At 43.1% G+C, this 24,145-nt stretch overlaps 1 protein-coding gene across 8 annotated transcripts in view; it reads left to right on the top strand.

The window, feature by feature from the left end:
* SGCD (sarcoglycan delta) overlaps window positions 1-24,145 on the top strand; it is a 316,880-nt gene that overhangs the window by 236,826 nt on the left and 55,909 nt on the right. For all 8 annotated transcript variants that reach the window (XM_059859830.1, XM_059859823.1, XM_059859824.1 and 5 more), the window contains 2 exons: window positions 16,592-16,679; window positions 18,771-18,890. In XM_059859830.1, coding sequence (XP_059715813.1) covers window positions 16,592-16,679; window positions 18,771-18,890 — 208 coding nt within the window. The remainder of the gene's footprint in view (window positions 1-16,591; window positions 16,680-18,770; window positions 18,891-24,145) is intronic.

Below are 24,145 nucleotides of genomic sequence, written 5' to 3'. Positions count from 1 at the left end.
TGCCTGTGTAAATAAAAGTGATTTGTACTTAGTCAAGGAGCTGCATTAGGAATTCTCACATTTCTTAACTTGCAAATAAATTATGAAGATTATTAAAAATTGGAAGGGTCATCTATAAACCCATCTGCAGCTCAGCTGCACTGTCGCTCTCAAAATGTAGCTGTCTTTCTAACTGTTGTAATTTATTGTGGACTATCGTGTGAACCATCTGCTTGCTTATAAATCAGACCAACTTTGACTGAAAGTTGTACACAGCAGTAGGAATCGTTAATTTTATGTCCTGGAAAGTAGTGGCAACAGTTTAGGGGACTTCAGTCTTCATTGCCTTAATTGGAATAGAAATTTAAAACTGGAAATTTTCCTGCCTGTCTTGAGATGAGCTGCTGAGAAGCAAGTTGCTTGCAATTTAGAGTTAGCCCAGATTTAGGTTGCTTAGTGCAGTTGGGGTGTTTTGAAGCCTGGCACATCCAGGTCTGTAAGGAACTTGAAAGGGGCAAGACACAGAAGAAGCTGTGTGCATTTTCCATCCAGATAACAACAGAAATAAAATCCTGTGCTGTGATTACACAGGAAAATCCGGTGAATTACTTCTCTCAAGAGCTGTCTGACAACCAATGAGATGATAATCTCAGTTTCAGGAAGCAGAGAAAAACATTGCCATGATAGGATTAGGATGGGTTTGCCCTTTCAGTGTTCATTCCAAGTGCATAGATAGGAAAGAAAAATAAACTCAGTTTGCAAATGTTTACACCTGGGCTTTATTTTTCTTACACGGAACACTTTTAGAGAGAAGAATATAGATTTGCCTGAGAACTTTGACTTTGCTTCAGTAAAAAGCACTTGACCTCCCTTAAGCTCTCTTTCAGACTCTCCTATTGATGGGTCTGGCAACACAGAATTAAATGTGGGCACCAAACTTTCTACCTGCTGTTGCACAGGTATAAGGGATGGCAAAATTCTCTGGACAGATTTTGAGGAGATTTTCAAGTGTCTTTATAAAAAGATCTCGTAGTGTATGTAGCTGGTTTCATGTTGAAGGTCTGCTTCTAGTTATTTTTAATCAGTTAAAAAAAATAGTTGAAAAGAAAAACCTGATACATCAAAGAAAAAAGAGGCAAAGGACTGTGTCTTTTTGTTATTTTCCTTTTTGGGGGATGTTAGAGGTCCCTGTCCTACTCAGTGTGGCACAAAGTGTCTCTCTGAGAGCACCCTGCTTGCTCAGATTGTTGGAGCAAACCTGCTCTCATTTGAAGCCATGCACAATAACTGGTGACTCCAGTGGAAGGAGGGCTGGGGCTGTCACTAACACTTGGCTGGGATTCTGCAGGAGCATCTGTTTGGCCTGAAAAATTCACAGTTGTGAGTTAGGGCTGATAACTGCTATTCCCTTCACTGGTGTTTAGTAAGTAAACTTATCAGCATAAAAGCTAGACCAGCGAGTGCCTAAAAAATGTTTCTCTGTCCTTTGCATTCTCCCCAGCCAGTATTTGAATGACAACAATTTTAAAGGAAGCTTTTAAGGGTGATAAATAATTATTTTGCCAATGTACTCATCTCACTGTGTTCAGTTCTGGAATAAGAGTGCTATAATTTAAAAGCACTTCTGTAATGGCTGTATTCTTTGGTATTATTTGCTCTGCAGGTTTACCTGCCTCCAAGCTAAAAATACTGACTGCAAAACAATAAACCATGTATTTGGATTAAACAGTGACATGTGCCCACAGTGGGGCATACCTGCCTCATAGCCATAAATACATATTTATAAGCAATATAACATACTAATTTGGATAAAAAGAGAATGCAGATGGCAAGATAATTGCAACTTTGTAGGAGGCTCAAACTGTGTAGTAGAAATGTAGCTTTTAGATAGATAGCATGAAAGAAGGTGGCAATTTTTTGAGAGAGAAGACAAAATAATTCCTTTTCTTCTTTTGTCAAAGTTCACAGAGGAATAAAAGGACATTGATTTAGTTCCTGGTGGTTTGCTCTAGCAGAGTGCTGAAGGGTTTCAGCAGGTTCCCTGAAACCTCCACGGGGTGGAAATGAGGAAGTGCAGTTTGTCCCACTGTGCTGCCTTCACTCGCTGTCCCTGCCTGCTCCCACCACCCCTGCTCCTCCAGCAGTTCACTGTTCCCTAGGGACTGGTCCTTCTGAGAGAGGAATCCTCTTTGCAGAATGTGCTACACCTGAGCCAGTGGGAGCTCCTGCCAGCTCTGGAGGTGTTGATCTCCTGGCATTGCCTCGGAGGCAGTTCAGCTCCTGCTGTAACTTCAGGAAGAAAAAAGTCTCCCACCACCCAAGATCGACTTCTGCAGCACCTCCTCTGAGTGCATCTTCATAGCCTGGTGCCCTTGGGCTGATTCTTGGTTCAGAAGATGACAAAAAGAGCAAGGTTGCTGTGGATGGCACAGCCAAGGTTCTTGCAGCCATGCCTGGCCTGTCCTGTCCTCCCTGCAGGGTTTGTTAATCGTTCCTGTGGCACCACTCTGGCTCTGTGTTACATTCCAATGTTCTCTGGCTGCACATGTCTCTCAGCTGGGTCACTTTGAGTCTTGCTTGCCCCACAGAGGTCAGCAGAGAGGAGAGCTGGCAGTCAGCAGGGGATGCAGGGAAAGAAGAAGTTACAAAGGCATCATTTTGGCAGAAATGCCTCACCTGATGGACAGATATTTTTGCCATCGCCCTCCAAAGCAGATCTGAGTCTGTGGACAGCAGTAGGCTGTGAGTGCCCAGTGGGATTTATAAAACTGATATTCTCTCCAATAATAAATTTTATTCTGAAGCAATGAAATCCAGAGAGCCTACTTGAGTCTGAACCTTGGCTGCCCCAGTGCTCTGGGGGCACTTAGTGGCTCTGTGATATTTCCAGTGTGCTGAAGAGGTGAAAGTTAAGTAAATTTTACAGCAACTATGAAAATATTTCCCTTTACCTTCATAGTAAAATTGGTGGGAAGTCTTCAGCTTTGAATGTTGCAGGGAATTTTGTAGGCTGGCTGAAGGACTGTGGCAAATAGCATCAGGATTAAATCCTGCTGTGCCTGTTCCTGGTTGTTTCTGTAAGGAGCTGGTGTTTTGTGCCCCACATAGAGAGCACTACAGGGAACTGAAGTGTCCCACCAGCTTCCAAATCAGAGCATCCCAAAGATGTGCAAGAAAGGAAGCTCTGATGTAAACAAACTTTCAGAAATAACTCCACAGCATTTCAAAACAAAACCTTGTGGAGACCGCCTATGGCATTTTAAAAAGGATTTCATTAGATCTTGCTAACTTGTCATAAGATCTCCTAAATGGAAGGGTAATGGCTCATAACATTTGTAAGCTTTTTAATTTCATGCAATATGAGCAGTGTAATCAACACCTACTAAAGCCAATCAGCTGTGCCCAGTGGGCTACCTGCCTCAGCTTTTGTCTGCATTTGCATTTTGGGTACACCTCTGAACTAACCCTGGGAACCAGGTGTTTGGGGTTCCTTACCCTGACATCAGTGGAGGGCTTGTGTCCAGAAAATGTGATATGATCATTGCAGAAGTGTCTGACCCCACAAGGTGCATAAGCACTTTATACTCAGTGTTTTTCACCCTCTTGTGAGGGAGTTTGGAGTTGGTGTGGACAAGTTAACAGCTGTGGAGCTAAACATGAAGGAGACAGAGAATGTCCCAGATGATCTCTCAATGTATTTTGCTTTTTCCCTTTGACAAGTAAAATTTCTCTCTTGAGCTGTTTGTGCGGGGGGAGAGAAACTCTTCAGATCATGAGTTTGTTTTGCTGCTCTGATCCCATTCCCACCTCCTCCTCATTCTAAACTTTTGCAGCTGGACCCTCTGGCAACAAAAACCAGTGATGGGCATCCCAGCTTAAAGGGAGCTCTGTGGGCTCTCAGCTTTTGCATTGAATTTTTGCCACAATCCCAGAAATTGTTTCTATTTCAGCTGTGAAAAGGAGGACAGTGGGGCACAGAGAACATGAGTGACTCTGGGGACTGCATTTCTCTCTCTGAAGTGCAAAGGCTTTGAGTTTAAGGATTTACCATGTCTAGACATTGCTGCTGACAGTCAGGATCCTGGCTGCTTTGTAGAGCCTGAAGTACAAAAACAACTTCTTAATACTAAAAATGAAAAAGAAATAAAACTTGATGCAGTATGGTAGAGGGAAGATAGAGAAAAATAGAAAACAGAAACGCTGAGACAAAGAGGAAGATCCAATTATAAAGAAAAATGATGTTTTCCTCATTTTCCAAGAAGCCTGAAGAGCAGAGCTTTGTATCTTCTTACCACAGGACAGCAAACACTTCTGCAGCTCTTCTGCTGATCAAAACTATTTGGGCAGGAAAGTTCTGTATTTTTAAGGCAAGAGTTGACAAGACAAGCTGTGCTGTCATTAGGAAGTGCAGGCACACAGAACTGGTTTTACAGACAGCTCAGTTTGTGGGTTCTTTGATCTATGTCAGGAAAGCAAAGTCAGATTTTCCAGGTTTCATTTACCAGTTGCTATACCTCTTTGATTGTTTTATTTCTAAATAACAGATGTATTTAGAGAAGCAAGAACACAGGTGAGAACAAGAATTACTTAAAATTTGCTCCTTTTCTTTTAGGACAAATTTGCTGATGGTCTTGGGAAAACTAACTTGCTGCTCTTGAAAGATAAAGTACCATTTCTTTGGCTTTTAAGATCTTCCTGGTTGGAACATGTTTCCTATGAAAGCACATGCAATAAAAAGTTGTTCATGTTGAGGGGTGGTGAAAGAAAGCAGTTTCCATGGTGCCTGGTTTTTTTTGCTGTTTCCTTTTTTCTTGATTTACTCTAGGTTTTCAGTATAAAATGCTACATGTCCATTGATTTCCTCCTGATGTGCTGTGATTCTGAGTCCCATGGGATTTCAGGCCTGCTTCCAGCCTGGCCTTAAAATGTTCTGAGGCAGGTTGTATGAAGTACTAGCAGGAGTCTGCTCTTGGTTTTCCCTCTGAAACAGAATAACCTATGGAACAAAAAGAAAACTTGAAGTGCTTCAGCTCCCAGTATTTTTTCCTCGTTCATGTATCAAGCACAACCATCCTTACATAAAACTGTAGGAGATTCCTCACTTTCAAGCCTTAATTTTTTTTGTCTGAGCATGAGTAGAGCTAAAGCCTCCTTGGCTTTTGCCTTTTCTCCTCTGAGGTTCCCCAGGGAGTGTCCAGTGCTGCTGTCATCCAGGTTTCCCCAGGAATATCCCTTCTAAGGACAGAGAACCTTTGGAGAACTCTACTTTATGGTCTACAAGGGAAGGATTTTTTAAAGTTTATTTCAAATTCAGCAGTGATTTGTAAATCACTGTTCCTGAAAATGTTGGGGAAATGCCAAGATTTTTACTGCCTCTTAGCTGGTGCAGGTTACTTAGTTGGATTCTTGATTAGTAATCTAAACCTAGGCACTTAAAATTACTTTTATGACCTAGGCTTTTTATTTTCTCTTTCTTTCCAGCTGCAGCTTGATATTCTGCTTCTAGTTCCTTCTTCCCCCTGAGCAAAACAATATGTGATTCCAGTGCTTCTCTCTTGATTTAGACAAGGGGCTGATTTGTGATGGGGCATCCAGTGAAGAGAAGTGGTGAACATCTGAGTCCTGATTCTCTGCTAAAAAACCAGCAGCAGTTGCTGCAAAAGCTGTGGCACCAGGAATGGGTGGTTACTGATTTGGGGAGAAGCTTTGCTGTTCTCTGAATCATCCTTGTTGCTCTTCACAGAGCCTGGGAATTCTTCTTTTTGATGTGCCAGTGCAAACTGAACCTTCTTGGATGTGATCTGACAGGACTGCAGCCCAGGGCTGCACAGCTGAAGACTCAGATGTGGTTTTTTCCAAAGAGAAGCTTTGTAAGACATCAGTATTTAAAATCAGAAAAACAAACAAACTGAAGGCAGTGGGTTGATTGAGGGGAAAAGAGAGGTCACTTGCCTGGAAGATCAGGAATTACTCTCCAGAAAGGATTTCAGTTTTTCAGCCAAAAGCCTTTGTCTCTCTTTTGATTAGGTTGACTGGTAAAAGTGTGAACGATTCATTATTTTTCTTAAAATCCTGGTTTTTCTAGGTGTATTTTGCAGGTTAGGAATGGGCTCATCTTCTCATGATCTTAGAGCAACTGGTATTTCCCTTTAGGCAGAATCACTGTTGTGTCCAACATGCAGGTGAAGCCCCCAGTGAATGGCCAATTAATCCATAATCCAAACACACACTAATTGCAGTGAGGGGTCAGGGGTACCTGCTCAGGGTCTCGGTGTCCATGGTTAGAAGGCAGTGAGTTGATGAGATGAGCCACAACAGGTTCCTCTGCTGCTTTCCATGGTTGGCTGTTCAGAGCCTGTATGCTCCTGTTTTTTGCAGAACATCCCTCACTCTGTAAATGAAATAAAGGCCACCCAGGGCAGTGGCATGCATGTTGTCACAGCTGGCTTGAGAAGCACCTTTGATGGCATGTCTGCTGTTGCTTCAAGCCATAATATTTTATCTGGATTCTGCTACCTTGTGAAAACCCCAGCTCCTCCTGCAAACTGACTTTTGCTCTTTATTTTCTGTAGATCCCAACTGTTATTTCTAAGTGATGAGCCTTGATGTTGGTACAAAGTTGGGGGAGCAGGAGGCTTTTTGTTTCTCTCTGCAACATTATCTCTTATGCAGCATGCTGGGAGGTGTAGCTTAGGTGAAGCAGAAGAAACAGGAGCACACAGGCAGGACCCTTCCTGTGCCCTTTGCTGGTAGGAGCCACTGGTTGGGTGCCTTCACTGATCAGTTTTGTTCCTCCAGAGTTTGGGAAGGACTTCAGGAATAAAAACACCAGCAGAAAAAAACCTTTTCAAAAGAGGAGACAACAGTCAGGCTGAACCACCCTGCTGATTGCCCAAAGAGTAATTGGGGTCCTTGGCTCTGATATTCCTCCCTGGGCTCTGTTTTCCCTTCACACATCCCATTCTCTTTGGCTGCTTTTGCCATTACTCACCATTTCCCCAAACAACTTTCCTGTCTTCTTCCAGGCATGGAAAAAGCATCTGCTGCTTTTTCTGCCAGCCTGACATCTCTTGAAATCCCACTCCCCAGCTCCCCAGTTGATCTGGTTAGGGAAGTATTTTCCTCTACCACAGCAATACCCTGTGCTCTCTCCTCTCTTCACCCCTGAGCACATACTCAGGGGTGTCTGTTGACTGGCAGCCACAAGATCCATCCAAATCCCAACACAAACATCCTGCTCCTGCACCTGTGCTGCTGATCACACCTTTGCTGCTGTGCTCTCTCTGTGAGTACCTGTGTGCAGTGTGGCAATGTCCAGCCTGATTTAGGATCTTGCCTCCAGATCAGCCCAATTCCACGTCCCACACTTAACTGCTTCTGTCATTTTACCTGTCCAAGTGCCCTCTCACCTCAGCTCCTGGACTTTCAGCCTCTCCAAGGCAGTGGAGGTTTGCAGTTCTTCCCCTCTGAGGCAGTTCTTGTCTGACATTAACTCACACTCGAACTGTTCCAGCTCTGCAGCTCAGAGCTTGGCCCCTCTGTTAATCCTGGGGAGGAAGACTCTGTCTGGTTGTGCAGACCCACAGAGGAACCTTCTTAAAGGCAGCAATTGATCATTTCAGCAGAGGAAACAAAGTGGCTGGACTTCAGCAATTCAAAACCAGTTTTTGCTGATGTTTCTGTGACCCCACAACCCTGTATCATAATTAAAGCAGATAAATCACTTTGGTATCAGATGTACACTCATAGGCCCAGCCTTCCTTTCCTTCCCTTCCCCTACAGGGTTAACTGAGCATATTTCTACAATAAATATTCCCACAACAAGGCCTAAATATGCTTTTCATCAATCATTTTATAGCTGCTTCCAACCTGTCACACCAGAGTAGGTGTTTACAGCAGCTCAGGAAAAAAAAATGCAGGAAAACCACAAATAAAAGAATTGAAATAGAAAAGCTGAATTTTCTACCAGGAGTGGTCAGATAATCTTTCTTTGTGTCTTGTGGAGTGGCAAGTGGACAGTCTCCAATGAATAAATAATTGCAGATCCAGGAAATGAGATTATTACTCCCATGAAGCAGTCGAAAAGGAGAGTTCCCTGTGCCCTTCAAACATCTTTCCTGAAGCACAGTCCTGCATTTACCTATGGAGCACAGCAAACCCGAACAATGGGGCTCATAAAGAAGAGCTTTTTAATTGTGACAGGGGCCCAGAAACTGAAACACTTTTATTGCAGGAACATGTCTGGGCTGCACCTTGTCATTTCACAGGCCAGATGCATGGGAGAGAACTCCAGTGGGTAATCACAGAAGTGAGGATGGCTGCCTGCATCTTGCCTCCCAGCCCTCACCATGCTGTAATATAGTTTCTTTTGCAGTGTAATTGCTTTCTCTGCAGGGCTTCTTCCTATTGATTCTGCTTGTGTGGATTTAAATGGTTTGCAGGTTGTAACTAGACTCAGGTTGGTCTGCACCTCCACTGCTCTGTGCTAGGCAGCTCACGTGGCAGTTCTGAGAGACTTCAAAGCTGTCTAGATAGCATCACTCCCTGGCCTGCACCTATATATTTGATTGGAAGAGAGGGGCTGGATCAGATAAGTTCAGAACATCAATAAATACATGTATTTTGTTTGGTGACACTTGTTCAATTTGAGTCTTTTTCCCAGGAAGCAGCTTGTGTTGTGTCATTTTTTCGGCGCGCTGTGTAAATGCTCTGCATCTGCAACTGTCAAGGCTGGTGCCATCCCCTAGCAGCACCATCTGCTCACTCACAGAGTGCTTTTTGCACAGATAAAAAATGTGAGGTGTTACTCATAATTAGGCAAATCACATGCTGTGATCTGTGATTGATTTGGTTCCTGTTGCTGGTTACCTCGCATATGTCTGTGTGTCCATAAGTATTGTCTACATACCAGCATATGGATGCAGATGAATCACAAATCCTTTTTCCCCAATCCAGACAGATGGAAATGTTTTCCCTTCTTCTTATTAGCAGCAGCTGAATTTCAGTCACACCAGGGGCCTCTGCTAGGAGCTTGCCTGTGTTTCGTGCTGCACACGCACCCGTAAGTTGGCATGGCCATTTATAATCTAATACAAGAAGCAAGCCATCCATGACATGCAGCAAAGGAAAGCTGTAATTTCAAAGCTGTGTTCAGAGGTATCCACCTTATTAGCCTTCCTGGAGAAAAATATCTGGATATATAACTTGGCATTACGCAGTGCAGTAACAGAATGCCTAAAAGGATGTGTGAGCATTGCAGAGCCCCAGTGTCTCTGCTGAATCTGACTTCTGGGAAAAATTGCTGTGCTTTTCTTAGCAATAACAGTGTGTGCTCTTCAACTTGTGTTCACCTCACTGACTGAGATCTTAATTGTTTCTGGTTGTAGTATGGTCCAAGTAGTGCTGGTGGTAAGGGAAAGTAACTCAGAAATTAGTAGTTCTATATAATTTTGGTATTGTCTTCTAATGTCTTCTATTGATAGTGAAGTATGATTTACTGGCAGTTTAAAAAGATGTTTAAGGCAGGCAGTAGGGACACCAGAAAGGCCATAAAAATGAAAACACACGAACAGAGGTCTGCACGCTTGACTGGAGTAAAAGTTACAAGCAGTGGAGTAGCTGTAGAGTTGGATGATTTAGAATATTTTTCAGCCTCAGCAGAGCTCTCTTCTTTTCTTTCCCTCTCTCCTGTGCCTACCTGCAGTGTGTTTACTTCAGCAGGAGATCTGTCACCCCTGGACTCTGATCATAAGTAGGACAGCCCGAGGCAGAAAATAGGATATAACTTAGCACAAATCCACAGTCCTGCTGCTCCACCACCTCCTTGCAGACCAGGATCAGACTGGAGCAGCAGCAGCTGCAGCCTGGCTTTTCTGCAGAGGAATTCAAGGAAATTGAAATGTTTAGAGAATAATTGGTTGATTTTAAGCTGGAGGGGCTGAGCAATATGCTGAGAACCCAGGTCTGCTGTTGACCTGTTCTAGAGCATTGGCTTGAGCCTGGCTTTGTTTGTGCAAGGAGAGCTGTTCCCCAGGGATGCCAAGGTAATCATCAGCACATGTCTGATCGACTCTGGTGTGTCTCCTTTGGGTGAGCTCTCAGTGCAGGGAAGAGCTTGAAGCATTTTCAGAGTTAGCTGGTTGTTTCACAAGTTGTGCTGCTCTCTTCATTTCAGTCCTCTGCCTTACCAGAGGGCTCCTAGAGCTGAGTTTGCTTCAATGCATCAGACTTTCTTCCAAAGCCAGTAATGATCCCTTCAGTCCGACCTACAGAGAAAGTTTTGTGAATGTGCAGCAGCCTTCAGATGTTACAAACACCTGATGTTTGTAAAGCAGATCAGATGCTTCAAACCCAGATTTCCCACACCTGTGGATACTGAAGAGAACTCCAACATACACAGCTGCATTTTATTTTCATGTGTTATGTCTGTTGGTTTCATCAGGTCACCTGTGGTTTTCCTTACATTATAAGTCAGTGAAGTAAAAAAGAAAGAACAGCAATGAAGTCAAGGCAGGTGTAATGCCTTGGAAATTTTTCAGTGTTGTTTTTTAATATCAGCAGACATGGTGTAATTTCATTTTCAGAAGAGTCTCAGCTGCAAAGTAGCTGATTAGGCATCTTGAAGAAGCAGCCAATCTCTCAAAATACTCAGTTCATGAGATTATTACAGGTATTCTTCTAAAGAGAGAAACCCCTAGATTGCTAGAAATAAATCACTTTGAAGGATACAAACCCCTTTGGGTAGCCTTCCAGAAGCAGAACCCTCACATCACAGACCTGCCTTCTTTGCACTTCAAAAAGAAGAGTCGAAGGTAATTGCTTTAATGGAGCAGAAGGAAATTTATCTTTTGTTTCTATTGTTATTAAAATGAACTTCAAGAAGTGCCATGAAAGAGAGGGGTTTGTGGCATTGGACATAAAGCTCAGACCTGTACTATCTGTGCCATTAGAACATGTCACATTGGGTGGGAGCACAGTATTTTCTGAGCTTCATGGTACTGTGAAACATTTCTGTGAAGGTGACTGGACTTTGCTTGCATAGAAAACTGAACTGAAATGTTGTTTTTGTTTAAGCATTTGAGGACTTGATAAAAAGTCAGAAGTTGTACCACAGCACACTAAGCTCATGATGCTTCATTTATGTGTTTGAGTGCCCAGTGCAGGTCAGGGCTGTGTCAGCTTACATGACCTGGGCACATTCCACTTGTGATAAAGTTTGTTTTCTGGAAGAAGAGGATGCAAACTGCATTTTCTTACATCTCCCCTGAACCTACTGCCTGCTTCCTAAAAATCACTATCTTCAGACACACATCTAGCACATCCTGGGGCATTTTAAAGCGTTTGTTTTAATCTGTTTGTTACCAGTTCTGTTCACAGTTTGCTTTCATTCTGCTGTGAAAAGCTTACACTGTCAAATCGGAAGTTTTACTAAGAAAGGGATTTAGTAACATGAACATTATGTTCAGCTGTTGGGGGGACAAAATCAAGATGAAAAGAGACTCAGTGATTAAACAACAAAAAGTATGTTTAAATCATATTAAGGGCTATTTTCAATCTATCACCTAAGAATTTAGCTACATGCCTTAAATTTTTGTGCCAGGAAGCTTCTGGGGAAAATCCTGTTCTTGGAGTGGGGATAGACCAGAAAAAGGAGGAAGAGCTTTTGACATAGAAACAGTAATGGTTGGCTTGCAAGTTTAGCATGTAGTCTAGATTTTTCTGCTGGTGTAGATGAAGGTCAGACTGCTGTTCCAAGCAGGATCTTAGGGATGGGGTTCAGTAGATACTCCCCAGTTGTTTTTTCCTTCACAGGCAAAGGTAGATGCTGTCCAGTGCTTCCAGTTTGCTCTTCAGGAGGTGCATGGTGTCTCTACAATGTTCTGTGAGCTTTGCTGAGGCTCATGGTGGTGCCAGTTGCCTGATCCCTGCAGCATCTCTCATCACTTCTGAAGGGCTTTTATTCAATCTCCTCCTAACTCTCGATTTTAGGGGGGCAACTCCGAATTTTTCCAGCATCAGACACTCCCCAAAGGAATTTCTGTTCCCCAGGCAGGAGGAAGTGCACCCCTGGAGACAGGTCCTGGCTTTTTTGGCTGTGCTCACAGTGTGTTCTGGAGACCTCTATGGTTGGGAACTCCCTGCTGAGTGTCACACAGTGAGGTGTTCCTGGTGCTTCCCTTTGGAAGAGGAGCAGGTGGTATGGGAGCCTGCAGAACTGGGTCAGGAAGACTCATTTAAGGATGTCTGTGTCAGCTGACCAAAAGTGACAGAGTGAGGGACACCAGGTCAGCTTTCCTGGAGGGTCAGGGGACGTGCCTGACACCTGCACTGACGAGCTGCACACTGTGTGGTGTCCCCAGCAGTGCTCTGGGCCTGGCCACACAAATTAAAACTACAGACTTGTGGCTTTTCATTAGAGGTTTGCCATTCTTAATGAGGAACATTTCAGGTGCCCTAAAATTATTGCTTTGTCTCTCAGCTATTGGGCAATGAATTCTTGGTGCACCAAACCAGCAAAAACTGAGGTGCAGCTCTGAGCTGTCCCTACCAGTGGAAAAATGCAGTGCAGGAAAGTGTCATTGCTGTTACCACATTTAGCTGCTGGTTAGATTTGAAGAAAGGAATATATTTATTACCCACACAAAACTTCCCTTGGAACAGCACCCAGGGGTGCAGGCAGGTGAGTGCTGCTTGTGGCTGTGGGCCAGAAGCAGGAGAGCTTTTGCTGGCTGCTTGCCTCACAGAAAACAGGCTTTGCCCTCTGACAGTGCAGCTGGGCACAGAGCAGTGTTTGCTTCCTGTCATGTCAGTGAGAGGTGGGGTTGAGCAGGACAGTGGTTCTCTGAGTGACTTCTCCATAGACTGTTCCTTGCTAACTGAGATTATGCTGTAAGATTTTATTTTTACCATTATTTTGTCAAGCCTGCAGGAAATTCACCATTTCCATTATTTCCACAAGCTTCACTTGGCACTTACTGTGTGAAGTCTGTGAATCCATAGGATCAGATCAAAGCTGTTCCTTTTGACCATCTGAACTACAAACACACCAACTGTGAGGCATTATTTTTAAATTGCCTGTAAAAATTTAAAACGATTTCCAAATATTTTTAATAATTCCCTAAAACAGTCTAAGGACATCTGTTAAAGTACTGAATTTCCCAGAAGACAGCAGTAGTTGGGATTGCTTCAGCTGCAAATTAAGGTTGTCAGTCAAAGGGCTTTTTCTGTTTCAGTCTCTGATCTGGGAGTTTTTAGCATCTCTTCCAAAGTGAGCCAAAGAAAGACAGCTAGTGAGCTGTTCTGGCTTGTTTTGCCATGTGTTTAACCTAGCAAACAGTCAGTTGATACCTTTTGTGAAGTTTTCTATATTTTACTGGATACCTCTGCTTGGTGAGGAGCCAGGCTAGGCAGTTTTGACATATTTTTGCACTTTACATATTCTTTCTTCTGCAGCATGTGTCCAATGTTTTAATATATTGAGTAGCTGTGGCAAATGCTGTTGTGTGTCTGCAAACATTTGAATTATTTTAAGGCACTGGCTCTGCTAATGAGCTGGAGTAAGAGGCAGAATGATGTATTTACTCTCCAGGATTTCCTGCAGAGATGAATAGTAGCTTCATGGTGAGCTGAAAGGACATGACCAGCCCAAAGGATCTTTAAAAGATGTGCTCGTTTATTGCATGCTGGTATTCCAACTCCAGCTCCATCAAGGGCTATGAGAGTTTATGAAAATATTGCTTCTCCACATAACTGTTTTATTGTGGTGCTGATGCCATCCTGATCTAGATTTCCACCTGCTCATATGCATCAGAATACTTCATTTTGTGTCATGGTAACATGAAAGTGTAAGAGAAGGGGAAGGCTTTGTCTTTTCAGTTGTAAATCCTAACTGGCTTTTAAAGCTTTCATTATTTTGTTCTGTGTGATTGAAAGAAGCTGGCATCATCACCCAGCTTGCAACAGAGGAAATTTTTTTTTTTTAAATGTTCAGTGTTTAAAGGATGTCAGTGTTATTTCCTTTGTAAACAGAAGATGATGGATAGAAAATCTGCCGAATTTTCAGCAAAAGAGAGTCATTTCTTCAGTTCTTTTTCATTCCTTAATGGAAAAGGAATTAAGGAAATGAGAGCAGGCATTGCATTAAGTGCTTCCAATGTTCTTTCCCTGCAGACCAATAAAAACATAACTCCTCCATTAGGGAAATTTAGTTTTTTGAAGGCTGTGTGAATTTGAGTTCTGAATGAGTGAATGAGATGACTGTGCTGGGGTAAACATTTCCAGGTCTGATTATGTGTTTTAAGCCTTTTCTACATGGATACCAGCTCTTTCCTTGTCTTGTAGGTCTTCTTCAGAGCAACACTCTCTGTGACTTTTTACATTGGCTTATCTTGTAGTTCCTCTGTAGTGCAATCTCATATTACAAAGAGCAGCAACAGAGTTTTCAAAGTCATGGGAATTGAACTATTTTTCTTGCCTGACTGTGAACTAGAGTTCCTGGCTTTTTCAAAACACTTCAGCTGCTTGAAAACTCCATCAGCAAAATTCAAACAGTACAAGTAAAAAAAAAAAAAAAAAAAACCAAAAAATCTTTTCTGTGCTTCCTATGGCATGTTTATAGTAGTAATAGTCTCACCCATAACTATACATTATGCAGATTGTAGCTATCTACCTTTAAAAATACTCTTTATGTCTAAGTGGGAAATGGATATGCAGCAGTAACCTGCTGTTCCTGGGTGTGTTCAAATCAGGTCCCTGAGCAGGGGGGATCCAAGTGAAACCATCTTTTCTTTCTCAGCTGTTAACAATAAAACAGTAATAAATAATTAGCATTCATTCCTAGAAGTTGTAGGAGATAACAAATAAAAATCAGAGAAGAGGAGAATCATTACAAGTCATTAGAACTGATCCTTACTTAAAAATTATTAATCATAATTCAGTTTTATATACAATAATACTTAAGGTGTCAGACACATTGCAGAAGTATAGAGGGAGGGATGATTTGTCCTCATTTAGTGTAGGAGGAGACAGAGGCACCAAAAGCTTCTGAAACTTGTCCAATATCTGGAAATGATTAAGTGAAATTCATTTTTTCATTATTATTTTTATTTAGTTGTAAATAGTCTGGATGTAGCCAAAATGTTCTAGTTGTAATTGATCAAACAAACCCCATTTTTCTCTTTATTGCTGAAGGGTCACCCATGGGAAGATGCTGCAAAAACAGTGAAGGCAACAAATGTAATTACTGTGAATATTTGGTCATGTGAGGCTGGTTTTGTTTTAGTTTTTTGAGGTCTATTTTCTCAAAGCACTGCTTGGAACTGTTTGTTCATCACTAGAATGTTCCCTGAAGGCCCAGTCCACTACAGGGCTCCCAGGAACAATTTCAGTGTTCCTATTATATTTTATATGCAGACAACTTAGTCCTTCTGCCATGATCCATAAAAAATGGCATCCATGAAAATACTGTGTTCATTACAAATTCAGGAGGCAAGGAGAACATGCCTGACCCACACGATTCTCTGTCCCCACCCTGATTATTCAGTCCTAATGGAAAAAGTTTGAAATGCTGGAAAAAGACATTAGACAGAAAAATTTTAAGCTTCTTGCTGATTTTAAGTAGAAAATTTTTCAACTTCTTGCTATTTTATCTCCTCTGCCTATCCTGTGTCTCAGTCAATTTATGACTCTGATCAGCTGCATGCTTCAGGCATTATGAAGTGATGCTGGTGGTGAATCTCCACCTCTCACATTTGATTTTTGGCTGATTTGATTTGGGGTCAGCCCGTGCTGGTGCTGAGGGTGGCTGATAGCCCCTGAGGAGCCAGCTGTGCACAGCTGTGCAGGCTGGGGCTGCCTGTGGAGAACACGAGTTGCCGGGTGCCTCAGCTGTGTTTGCACACAGGAGCAGCCAGATGGTTGGAGCTGTGGGTTTGCTTTGGCTTCACTCTGCAGGAGGAATACCTGAGATGGATGTTGCCAGGTCCCTGCATGGCTCCTGTGTGCTACCAGCTGCTCTGGCTCTTCTCTCTGAGGCGTGTTTAAAGCATTACAAGGAGAAATTGGTAGAGCTCTCTGTGGTCCAGTGGAAGTGGGGAAGAGTTTGTGTCTTGTGTTCTGCAGACCCAGTGGGATGGGTCTGGTCACAGGCTGGAATCCCAGCCCACAGTGTGGTGAGGAAATATGCCAGGTGAGATCTAAGGCACTCTCCACATATAAATCACATTTTCTCCTCCCCAGCCCTTGGGCATAGCTCGCTCACGTGGTGGGCACACATTGTCACCCACTGAAGTCATCAGATGCTGTAATTTTGCAGATTTGCCTCTGAAATGCACTGCTGCAGTCAACCACTCTCCTGAAACACCTTTGGGAAGCTTAGGTCAGGTCCCATATCACCTTTTAAAATTACAGCTTGGTTGGTAGAGGCAATCATCCCTAAAGCAAGGCACTGCCTGAGCCAGACAGAGCTGTGGTGTCCACCCTGGGCTTATCCTGAGCAAGAAGAGTTATTGAAGGATAGGTGCACCCCAGCCATGTCCCCAGCCTCGGGGTCAGTGCTGGGCACAGCTCCAGCTGCCTCCCCATCTCACACCTTGGTCTCGTGGTCTTGTTCCAGGGCAACCCCCTGTACTTCCAGTCCGCCAGGAACGTGACCGTGAACATCCTCAACGAGAAGACAAAAGTCCTCACTCGCCTTGTAACAGGTAAGGAGGGGGAAAGGCTGCTTGGAGGGATTAAGGAGGGATGGAAGTGGGTGGTTTGGGATGCTTCAGACAGCACACATTGGGGAGCCTGGGTGTTTTGTGGAGTAGAAAGGAAAACTTCACTCCACTCTGTAGAAACAAAGGCAGAGACAGGAAAGCTGTGCTGGAAAGGCAACTGGCTGGGGCTGTCTGACAACAAAACAAATCATCATTTTCATCTGAAAGCCTGTCCAGAGTTAGAAATGTTTGTTGTATGACATCAGGGTCAAGAAGAACATACACCAGGCTGACATTTCTGTTGTAACAAGCACAGGTTTTTCTGAAGACATTTATAACTTGCCTGAAATCTTGGGAACTCTGGAGTCCAACTCTGGAACAGTTTGCAATTTAAAGTCCTCCTGCTGATGAAGAGCTCCCTTTGCAGCCAAACAAGAGTGTGTTGGGTGGGGATTTACTGAGATTTATGCATGGACTGTGAGAAGCATTGGTGTGTGGCAAGGGCAGTAATCCATAAACATATTTCTAAGTTGAGACTGGGTTGCTTGGTTTGCTTATGTAACATCTTGGCCTTTAGTCACAGTATTAAATAATTAACCATGCATCTTCAGTGAGCAATTATTTAGGCAGCATGTGTGAAACTTGCCTGGAGGAAGGAAATAAATTCGACCCCAGGTTCCCTGATTCTCACATTCAGAATGAAGGTCTTCAGTTTGTTGGTTCTCCATGTATTTTCAAGAGGGTGTTTGGTTCACTTCAGCACCTCTGTGTCACAAGAGTTTGGGACTCAGTGATACCTCCCTGTGAGATGCTCTGGTTATTGAGGTTTTTATGCATTCAGCACCAGCTTTGGTTTCACAGTGGAGCCAAGATGTGGTCCCATGTAGTGCCTACTGCAAGGATGAGTGGGAAGGTGCTTAATAAGCAAGGCACAAATCAGATTTTTACTGGATTTTCTCAGTGTGGCTGCATGAGGTTTTAAGTATTTCCAGGGATCTCAGCATGGCCTCACTTGTCTGAAGTGCAAACCACATGCATGATCCTGTGTGTCCAGGTGCCAGCACAGGTGACCTGTGCAGGGAGCTTCAGAGTAGGGATGGAGTTTTTAAGAAAATACTGGCTTTCAGGTGTTACTTCTCTTGTTTTTTGAGAAATGAGACTGGTCTTGAAGATGGCCAGAATTAAGGCAGAGTACAATCACCTGCCTCATGCAGGATGATATTCCAGGAGGGCTATGCCTCAGATGGAGTTGGGAGGGCTGATGAGTGGTGAATTGTCCAAAGTCTGGCCCAGGTCAGTCACCCAGGGCAGCCTCTTGGTAACTCTTGGCAGCCTTTGAGCCACAAACCTGCACAGAATGGCTGCTCAGGCAGCTGATGTTTATCAGAGCCCACAAGAAAACGTATTGCCAGAGGCTTTCCAGCACTGTAGGGCACAGCAGCCTGCAGGAAAAGCAGCAGAATTGAAATAAGATCTTCAAAAGAAAGTTTTACTTGTCTAAAAACTTTCTGCATTTGAGAGAATGCCATTCTTCTTGGCCTGCACATGACTGAAGGAGTCTAAAACACAACATTTGCTCCTGTGCTGGTGTTTGTCTTTTTTTTTTTTTTTTGTTTGTTTGTTTTTTTTTTTTTTAATTGGGCTGTGCATGACACTGATAGAATTTTAATCTAGATATGTTTAAGAGCTAGAAAACCAGGAATCTTTTACACAGCAGCATCACTCCAAGCAAAATGGGCCCAGGAGCTCTTGATGCCTCTTACACCTGCACCAATACTCTCAAAGCATGGCTGGAAATGTTCATTGCTGTGTCACAGATGGGTCTGCCTTTTTGTAAAAATATCCCAGCTATCCCAAGTTCAATGGTGATTTTATGGCACACATAAGTATTAAAAAAGCATAAGAAAAATAGTTGAGCAGTTGTTACTTGGGTAGAAAACTGCCCTTTCCTAATAAGATCTAAAAAGCCTCTGTTTGGTGTCTCTGATGGAATTTGTTGAGCTATTATTACTCAGCAGATGGGTTTATTGAATGTATGAAGCTGCTGTGGGATTTTCTTACACTTTTCCCTAAAGTTAAGCTTCTTCCCCCTAGGTCCCCAAGCAGTGGAAGCACACAGCCAAAAATTTGAGGTGAAAACCCTCTCTGGAAAATTGCTGTTTTCTGCAGATGACAACGAAGTGGTGGTTGGAGCAGAGAGATTGAGAGTTCTAGGTAAGAGATTGTTCTTTAAGCCACAGTTTTAAAATGCCCCTCTTCAAATCTGAGTATAGTTTTGCCTGACTTTCCTTCCTACTTGCTGAAAGCTTCTTTTGGAGATAAAACCTTGTGCTGTCTTTATGGCTTTGAATCTTCTCCAAGCAGATAAAGGCCAGGAGTTTCTGTGTGAGGGCTTTCTTAACCTGCACAATTTGTTCTTTCCCCTCCATTAAAAACTCCCCTGGAAGTGGTTTGTCTGGCTGAGTGAAATAGCTTTAAAACCAGTTTTGGAACCTGAACAACTTTTATTTCTTGGATCTGGGGTGGAGGACAGTGAGGGATGCCCCAGGGATGTGCCCATGTGTGCAGTCACTGTGCAAAGGGAATCCTCAGGGTTCCTGGTTTTGGTGCCAGCACTGCCACCAGCTCCTCCTTCATTCTGAAACAAACACCAGGAGGATCTGCCTCCCCAGCTGTGCTGCCTGCCAGGCTTTATTCCTAATAAAGCAGGAATAAATGGTATTTCCTAATGCAAACTGGGGATACACTCTAGGTTTGGGATGTAGGAGTTCCTTCTTACTTCTTTGGATTTTTTTTTTTGGTCATTAATTGGAAAAACAAAACAGTTGTGGCAATTGGAAATTTTGAGACATATTTGATAGTTATATAAAATAAGCTGTCTGGAACTTGAATTTTTGTGCTCCTCAGTTCAATCCATGCTCTTTGGCTAGTCTGGGATTTCGTCAGGAATGTTTTCACAGAGGACCAGAGTGGGCAGCTCAGTGTTGTTCACAGTCACACAACAGTGTCTCTGTGGAGGCACCAATTTTGTTTTACAGTGACTTGGTTTGGATGCATCTTTTCATTCCATACTGTTCCTTACTTCTCTTGTAAAATCAGATCAATAAGGAGCTTGCAATTATATATAGATATAGATAGTATTTTATTATTATTATGGTTACTATAATTTCTAGCTATTTAATACTATATAATGTGTAATATAAATGGGACTTGGTATCCAAACCTTAACATTTTTTGCTGCCTGATGTCCTGCTGTTCTGGATGGTTCCTGTTTGTGGACAGGGTGGGTGGAGCCCTCTGCACATCACCTGTTACACACTGGACTACTTCAGTCACCAGCTAGAAAAAGTTAGGTGGGCTTCACAGGATAAATGTTGAACTTCACAAAATTAGGAGTATCTTTGTCAGCTTAGAACTCTGAAGAGGCCCAGTCAGAACTCTTGTGGTGCTCCAGAGCTGGGGACATTTGTAACAGTCCATGTCCTCCAACAAAGCTCCCTTCACACTGCACCTTTCAGAGCTAGTTCATGCAGGGTAGATGAAGTCAGGAAGCAATAGTTTTTTAAGTGTTTTCTTGGAGGCCTTAAAATAAGAGAGATTTACATTGTTGATTAAAAAAAAAAGCATACAGAACCTTCTCCTTACAAGTTGCAAGTACTCTTCTTTCAGATTACATACTTTAAAAAATTGCTTTTAAATTCCTCTGTGTTTTGAAGAAACCAGGAGTTAATTTTGGTAGTTATTTTGAGTTACTGCCTTGTTTTAGTCTTCAGAATAAACAGCATGAAAAATCTGCTGATCACTGTAGTGCACTTTGATTTTTACCTGTAGCTGAGTGTTTGTCAAGCTTGGTTTGACTTTGCAGATCTATCAGAAAAGAAAAAATAAAATTATACTACTGGTGATGTTACATAGCAAGTATTCCAATGACCTTGAGCTTTCTGAGTTCATTCTTGGCTTTGTTTTTCTCCAGCTTTGCTTCCCCAATCTAATTTTATCTCCAAAAGTGTTTGCTGTGGCTGTTTGCCATGCTGGGAAGTGTTACACCATATGTTCGTGTTTCTTGCAGTGTTTTTGTCTGCTCTGAAGGCCAGTCCGAGTTGCAGCACACAGACAAATTCCTTTGATCATTCCTCTGGTGTTTGGGCTCTCAGGTGCTGCTGGAATGTGTCTGCTGACACCCATCTAGGCCATGTAAATAACTTCAACTTGTTCTTGTTATTACTGAACAAATACTTCTTGTAGAGGCGAGCCTGTGTCAACAACCTGGCATGAAAGTCATCCCACAGAGGTCAGAGCAGCAGTTCTTGTGGCCAGCTTTGAATATTGCCAGAGACAATAACTCTTTTCTTTGCACATACTCCAGAGTTTTTTTCTGGAAGTTTGTGCTACAAACCGATGCTGAATCCTCGTCCTGAGAAAAGAGGTGCTCTCCTGTTTTGAAATGAACCCTGCTCTGGGTATCTAGAGGGTTTTCCAACATTAGCAAGGGATGAAAAAGGGGAAGAATACACAGAATTATAGATTAAAAACAAATGCAAGTAGGACATAGGATGCATTTGATGGTGCTTCAAAAAACTGCACAGCACGGGCAGTGCAGATTTCCATATGAAAGTGCTTTTTATTTGATTTGTATTTTGGGGAGTTATTTCTGATTTATGAGCATTAAAGGACACAGGAAGCCAGAGTTGGCCACCTCTGCTTTTCATGTATGACGTAATTTTATTTGATATAGTGAATCCAGTCACAGCTGTCATCATAGGAGAGGCTGGAGGATGACAGGAACTTCTGTCTGAGGGCAAGGGCAGATCTGAGCCCTCTGGCCATGGTGAGCCCTGGTAGCACTGACACAACCTTGTGCAGACACAAAAAAATCCCCTCTGCCTTGCTCAGGTAGGGAGCTCAGGACTGCCTGGGTGCAGATAACCCTGAGGGAGCTTGTGTTTGCCTGCAAGAACCCTTTAAAAACACTGAGCCCTACAACAACTCCACTCTGCCCTTTTTCTTCTGAGCTCTTCTGCCAGTGCTCATGTGCGGGTGGGATGGGGTGGGGTGGGATGGGGTGGGATGGGATGGGGTGGGATGGGGTGGGATGGGATGGGAGCACATTCTCACTCTTAGCATCCCTCTCCTCCCCAGATGGAATGGGAGCACCCCATGGTGTTTGAAAGATCCCATAGCAAACCTCAGAGCTGCTCTCCTTCCCCAGAACCTCAGCTCTGCCTCTGCAGGGTTTGGAGTTGTGGTGGCAAAAGCTGCCCCTTCTCTGCCCGTGGTGGGTGCCCCTGAGGGTGTGTGGGTGATGTGCAGCCCTCCCCTGGCAGCCCCTGCCAGGGTCAGCAGAGCTTTGGGCCGACCCCAGGGACACAGAGCTCACACCTGGCTGGAGCCCCCGAGGGCTCCCAACTCAGACCCTTGCAGGGGAGATAAATGAGCTGCTCCTAATTGCATCTGTGTTTGCTGCCTCATCCTGACTCCCTCCCTCCCTCCCTCCAGAAATGAAATGTGTCCAGACCATCTGAAAAACAGGGTGTAAGAAACATTCTTTAGTTAAAAGAGTATTAAAAATAACTTTGATATGTATTAATTACAATTTCATTTAATAGCTTATTGAATGTTATAGCATTTATAAATAAGACAATCATAAAACATTATTCTGACTGTTAATTAGCTCTATTTATTCTCCAGATTAGTTTTTAAATATGCCCTCTAGATGCCACTTGATGCTAATTAACAGAGTTACATTATTATCTCTATAGAAAGGCATTTTTAATTAAATCTAAAGCAATTTAAATTAGCATGAGTTTTTACAGAAATTAAACTCTGGTCAGATGCTTAATTTAGCCTTATAAGACAACATCTGATGACATGCCAGTGTCAGTTCTCCCAAGGGCCCTGACATCTTTTTTATTTGAGATTATTTTTGAAGTTTGTTTTCAGGGAAACTTGCCACTGTACTCTGGTGTTTAATATTTATGATGGATTTAACCAATTTTTTTTTTTTTTTTAAGACTAAATGTTGGTGGGAATCCACATGCATTGCAGTGAGCTGAGATAATACCACAAAAGCCACACTTGTGCAGTTTACAGGAGTCTGGCAGTCCCTGGGTTTGTGTGGGAGGTGGGATTGCATGGGCTGGATGTTGTCCCCTTACAAATCTACCAAGCTTTTTCACCACTGTTAAAATTACTGTTTTGCTTTCCAACAAGGATGGGATTAATCACAACCCCACAGGGTCCCTTCTCTACAACAGAACAATACAGGGATTGCTCCCACTCCCCAGAAAATGTCTCTCAGACATTTGGATTAGCATGGCAGAAGCTTTTCTTCTAAGGGAGCCTAATGATAAAGATTTGGCTAAAGCCTTCTCCTGTGGCAAACCCTGACTAAAAGAGCTGTATTTAGAGTGGGGTGGGATGCCTTTCATCTCCCAGAATAAAGACTGCAGGAGCAGTGTGAGCCAGCCCAGTGCCATGGCTGATTTAAAAGCACCTTTGATCTCATCAATCTTTCCCAGCCTTCCTGTCAAAAAATTAGCCAGTAGCTCCATTTCTACATTTCTTGTAGCTTTTTCCCACTGTAGCCAGCACCCTTTGGGCAGTGAACCATGTGGAGCATGTCAGTGCTGACCACAGGTTAGACTTTTAGGACTGTTAGTTTGGGAACATTTTCTTTATGTTCAAGTTTCTCTCCAGCTGCCTGGGAATGCACCTGGAAAGAGGAATCAGCTGTTGAAAGGTTATTGCAGATTTATTAATAAGTTTGGAGTAATTAAATCCAAGGCACATTTCCAGCATTTTATTCATGAGCTGTTTATTAAGGAATTTAGAGGATTTAGTGGAGGAACACCAACAATAAAAGCAGTGTGGTCCAGGAGTGTGTGGCTATTTACAAGAGCATGCAGTGACAGGAGGGAGAGGAATGGCTTTAAACTGAAAGAAGTTAGATTTAGATTAGATATCATTAAAAAATGGGATCCTGTGAGGGGTTGAGGCACAGGAAGGGGGTGCCCAGAGAAGCTGTGGGTGCCCCACTCAGGTTGGATGGAGCTCAGAGCAGCCTGGTCTAGTGGAAGATGTCCCTGCCTGTGGCAAGGGAGTAGAAACAAAATGACCTTTAATGTCCATCCCAGGGCAAATCACTCTGTCATTCTGTGACTCTGTGACTGGAGAGAGCTCTTTTAAATGGCAGTGTTGGGGCTGTTGTTGGGGACCTGCTCTGCATTTATAAAACACAAAGTGCTGTGGCTTGTTCCCCATGGTTAAAAAAAGCCTTTGCAATAACATCCTTCACTTTGGTCCAGAGGAGAACAGGATTTAATGTGGATGTTAGTGAGCTAACACATCTGTGTAAGCTGCCCCAGCTGCCCTAAGCTTCACACCTACAAACATTTTCAGGGTTCCATGTATTAGCTTGATCTGGGAGGAGCCCTGCAGAGCTGTGGCTGCAGTGCCAGCCTGGTTGGAGA

This window comes from Haemorhous mexicanus, chromosome 15 (genome assembly GCF_027477595.1).
Source record: "Haemorhous mexicanus isolate bHaeMex1 chromosome 15, bHaeMex1.pri, whole genome shotgun sequence".
Lineage (NCBI taxonomy): Eukaryota > Metazoa > Chordata > Aves > Passeriformes > Fringillidae > Haemorhous > Haemorhous mexicanus.
This window is presented reverse-complemented; position numbering and strand designations above follow the sequence as displayed.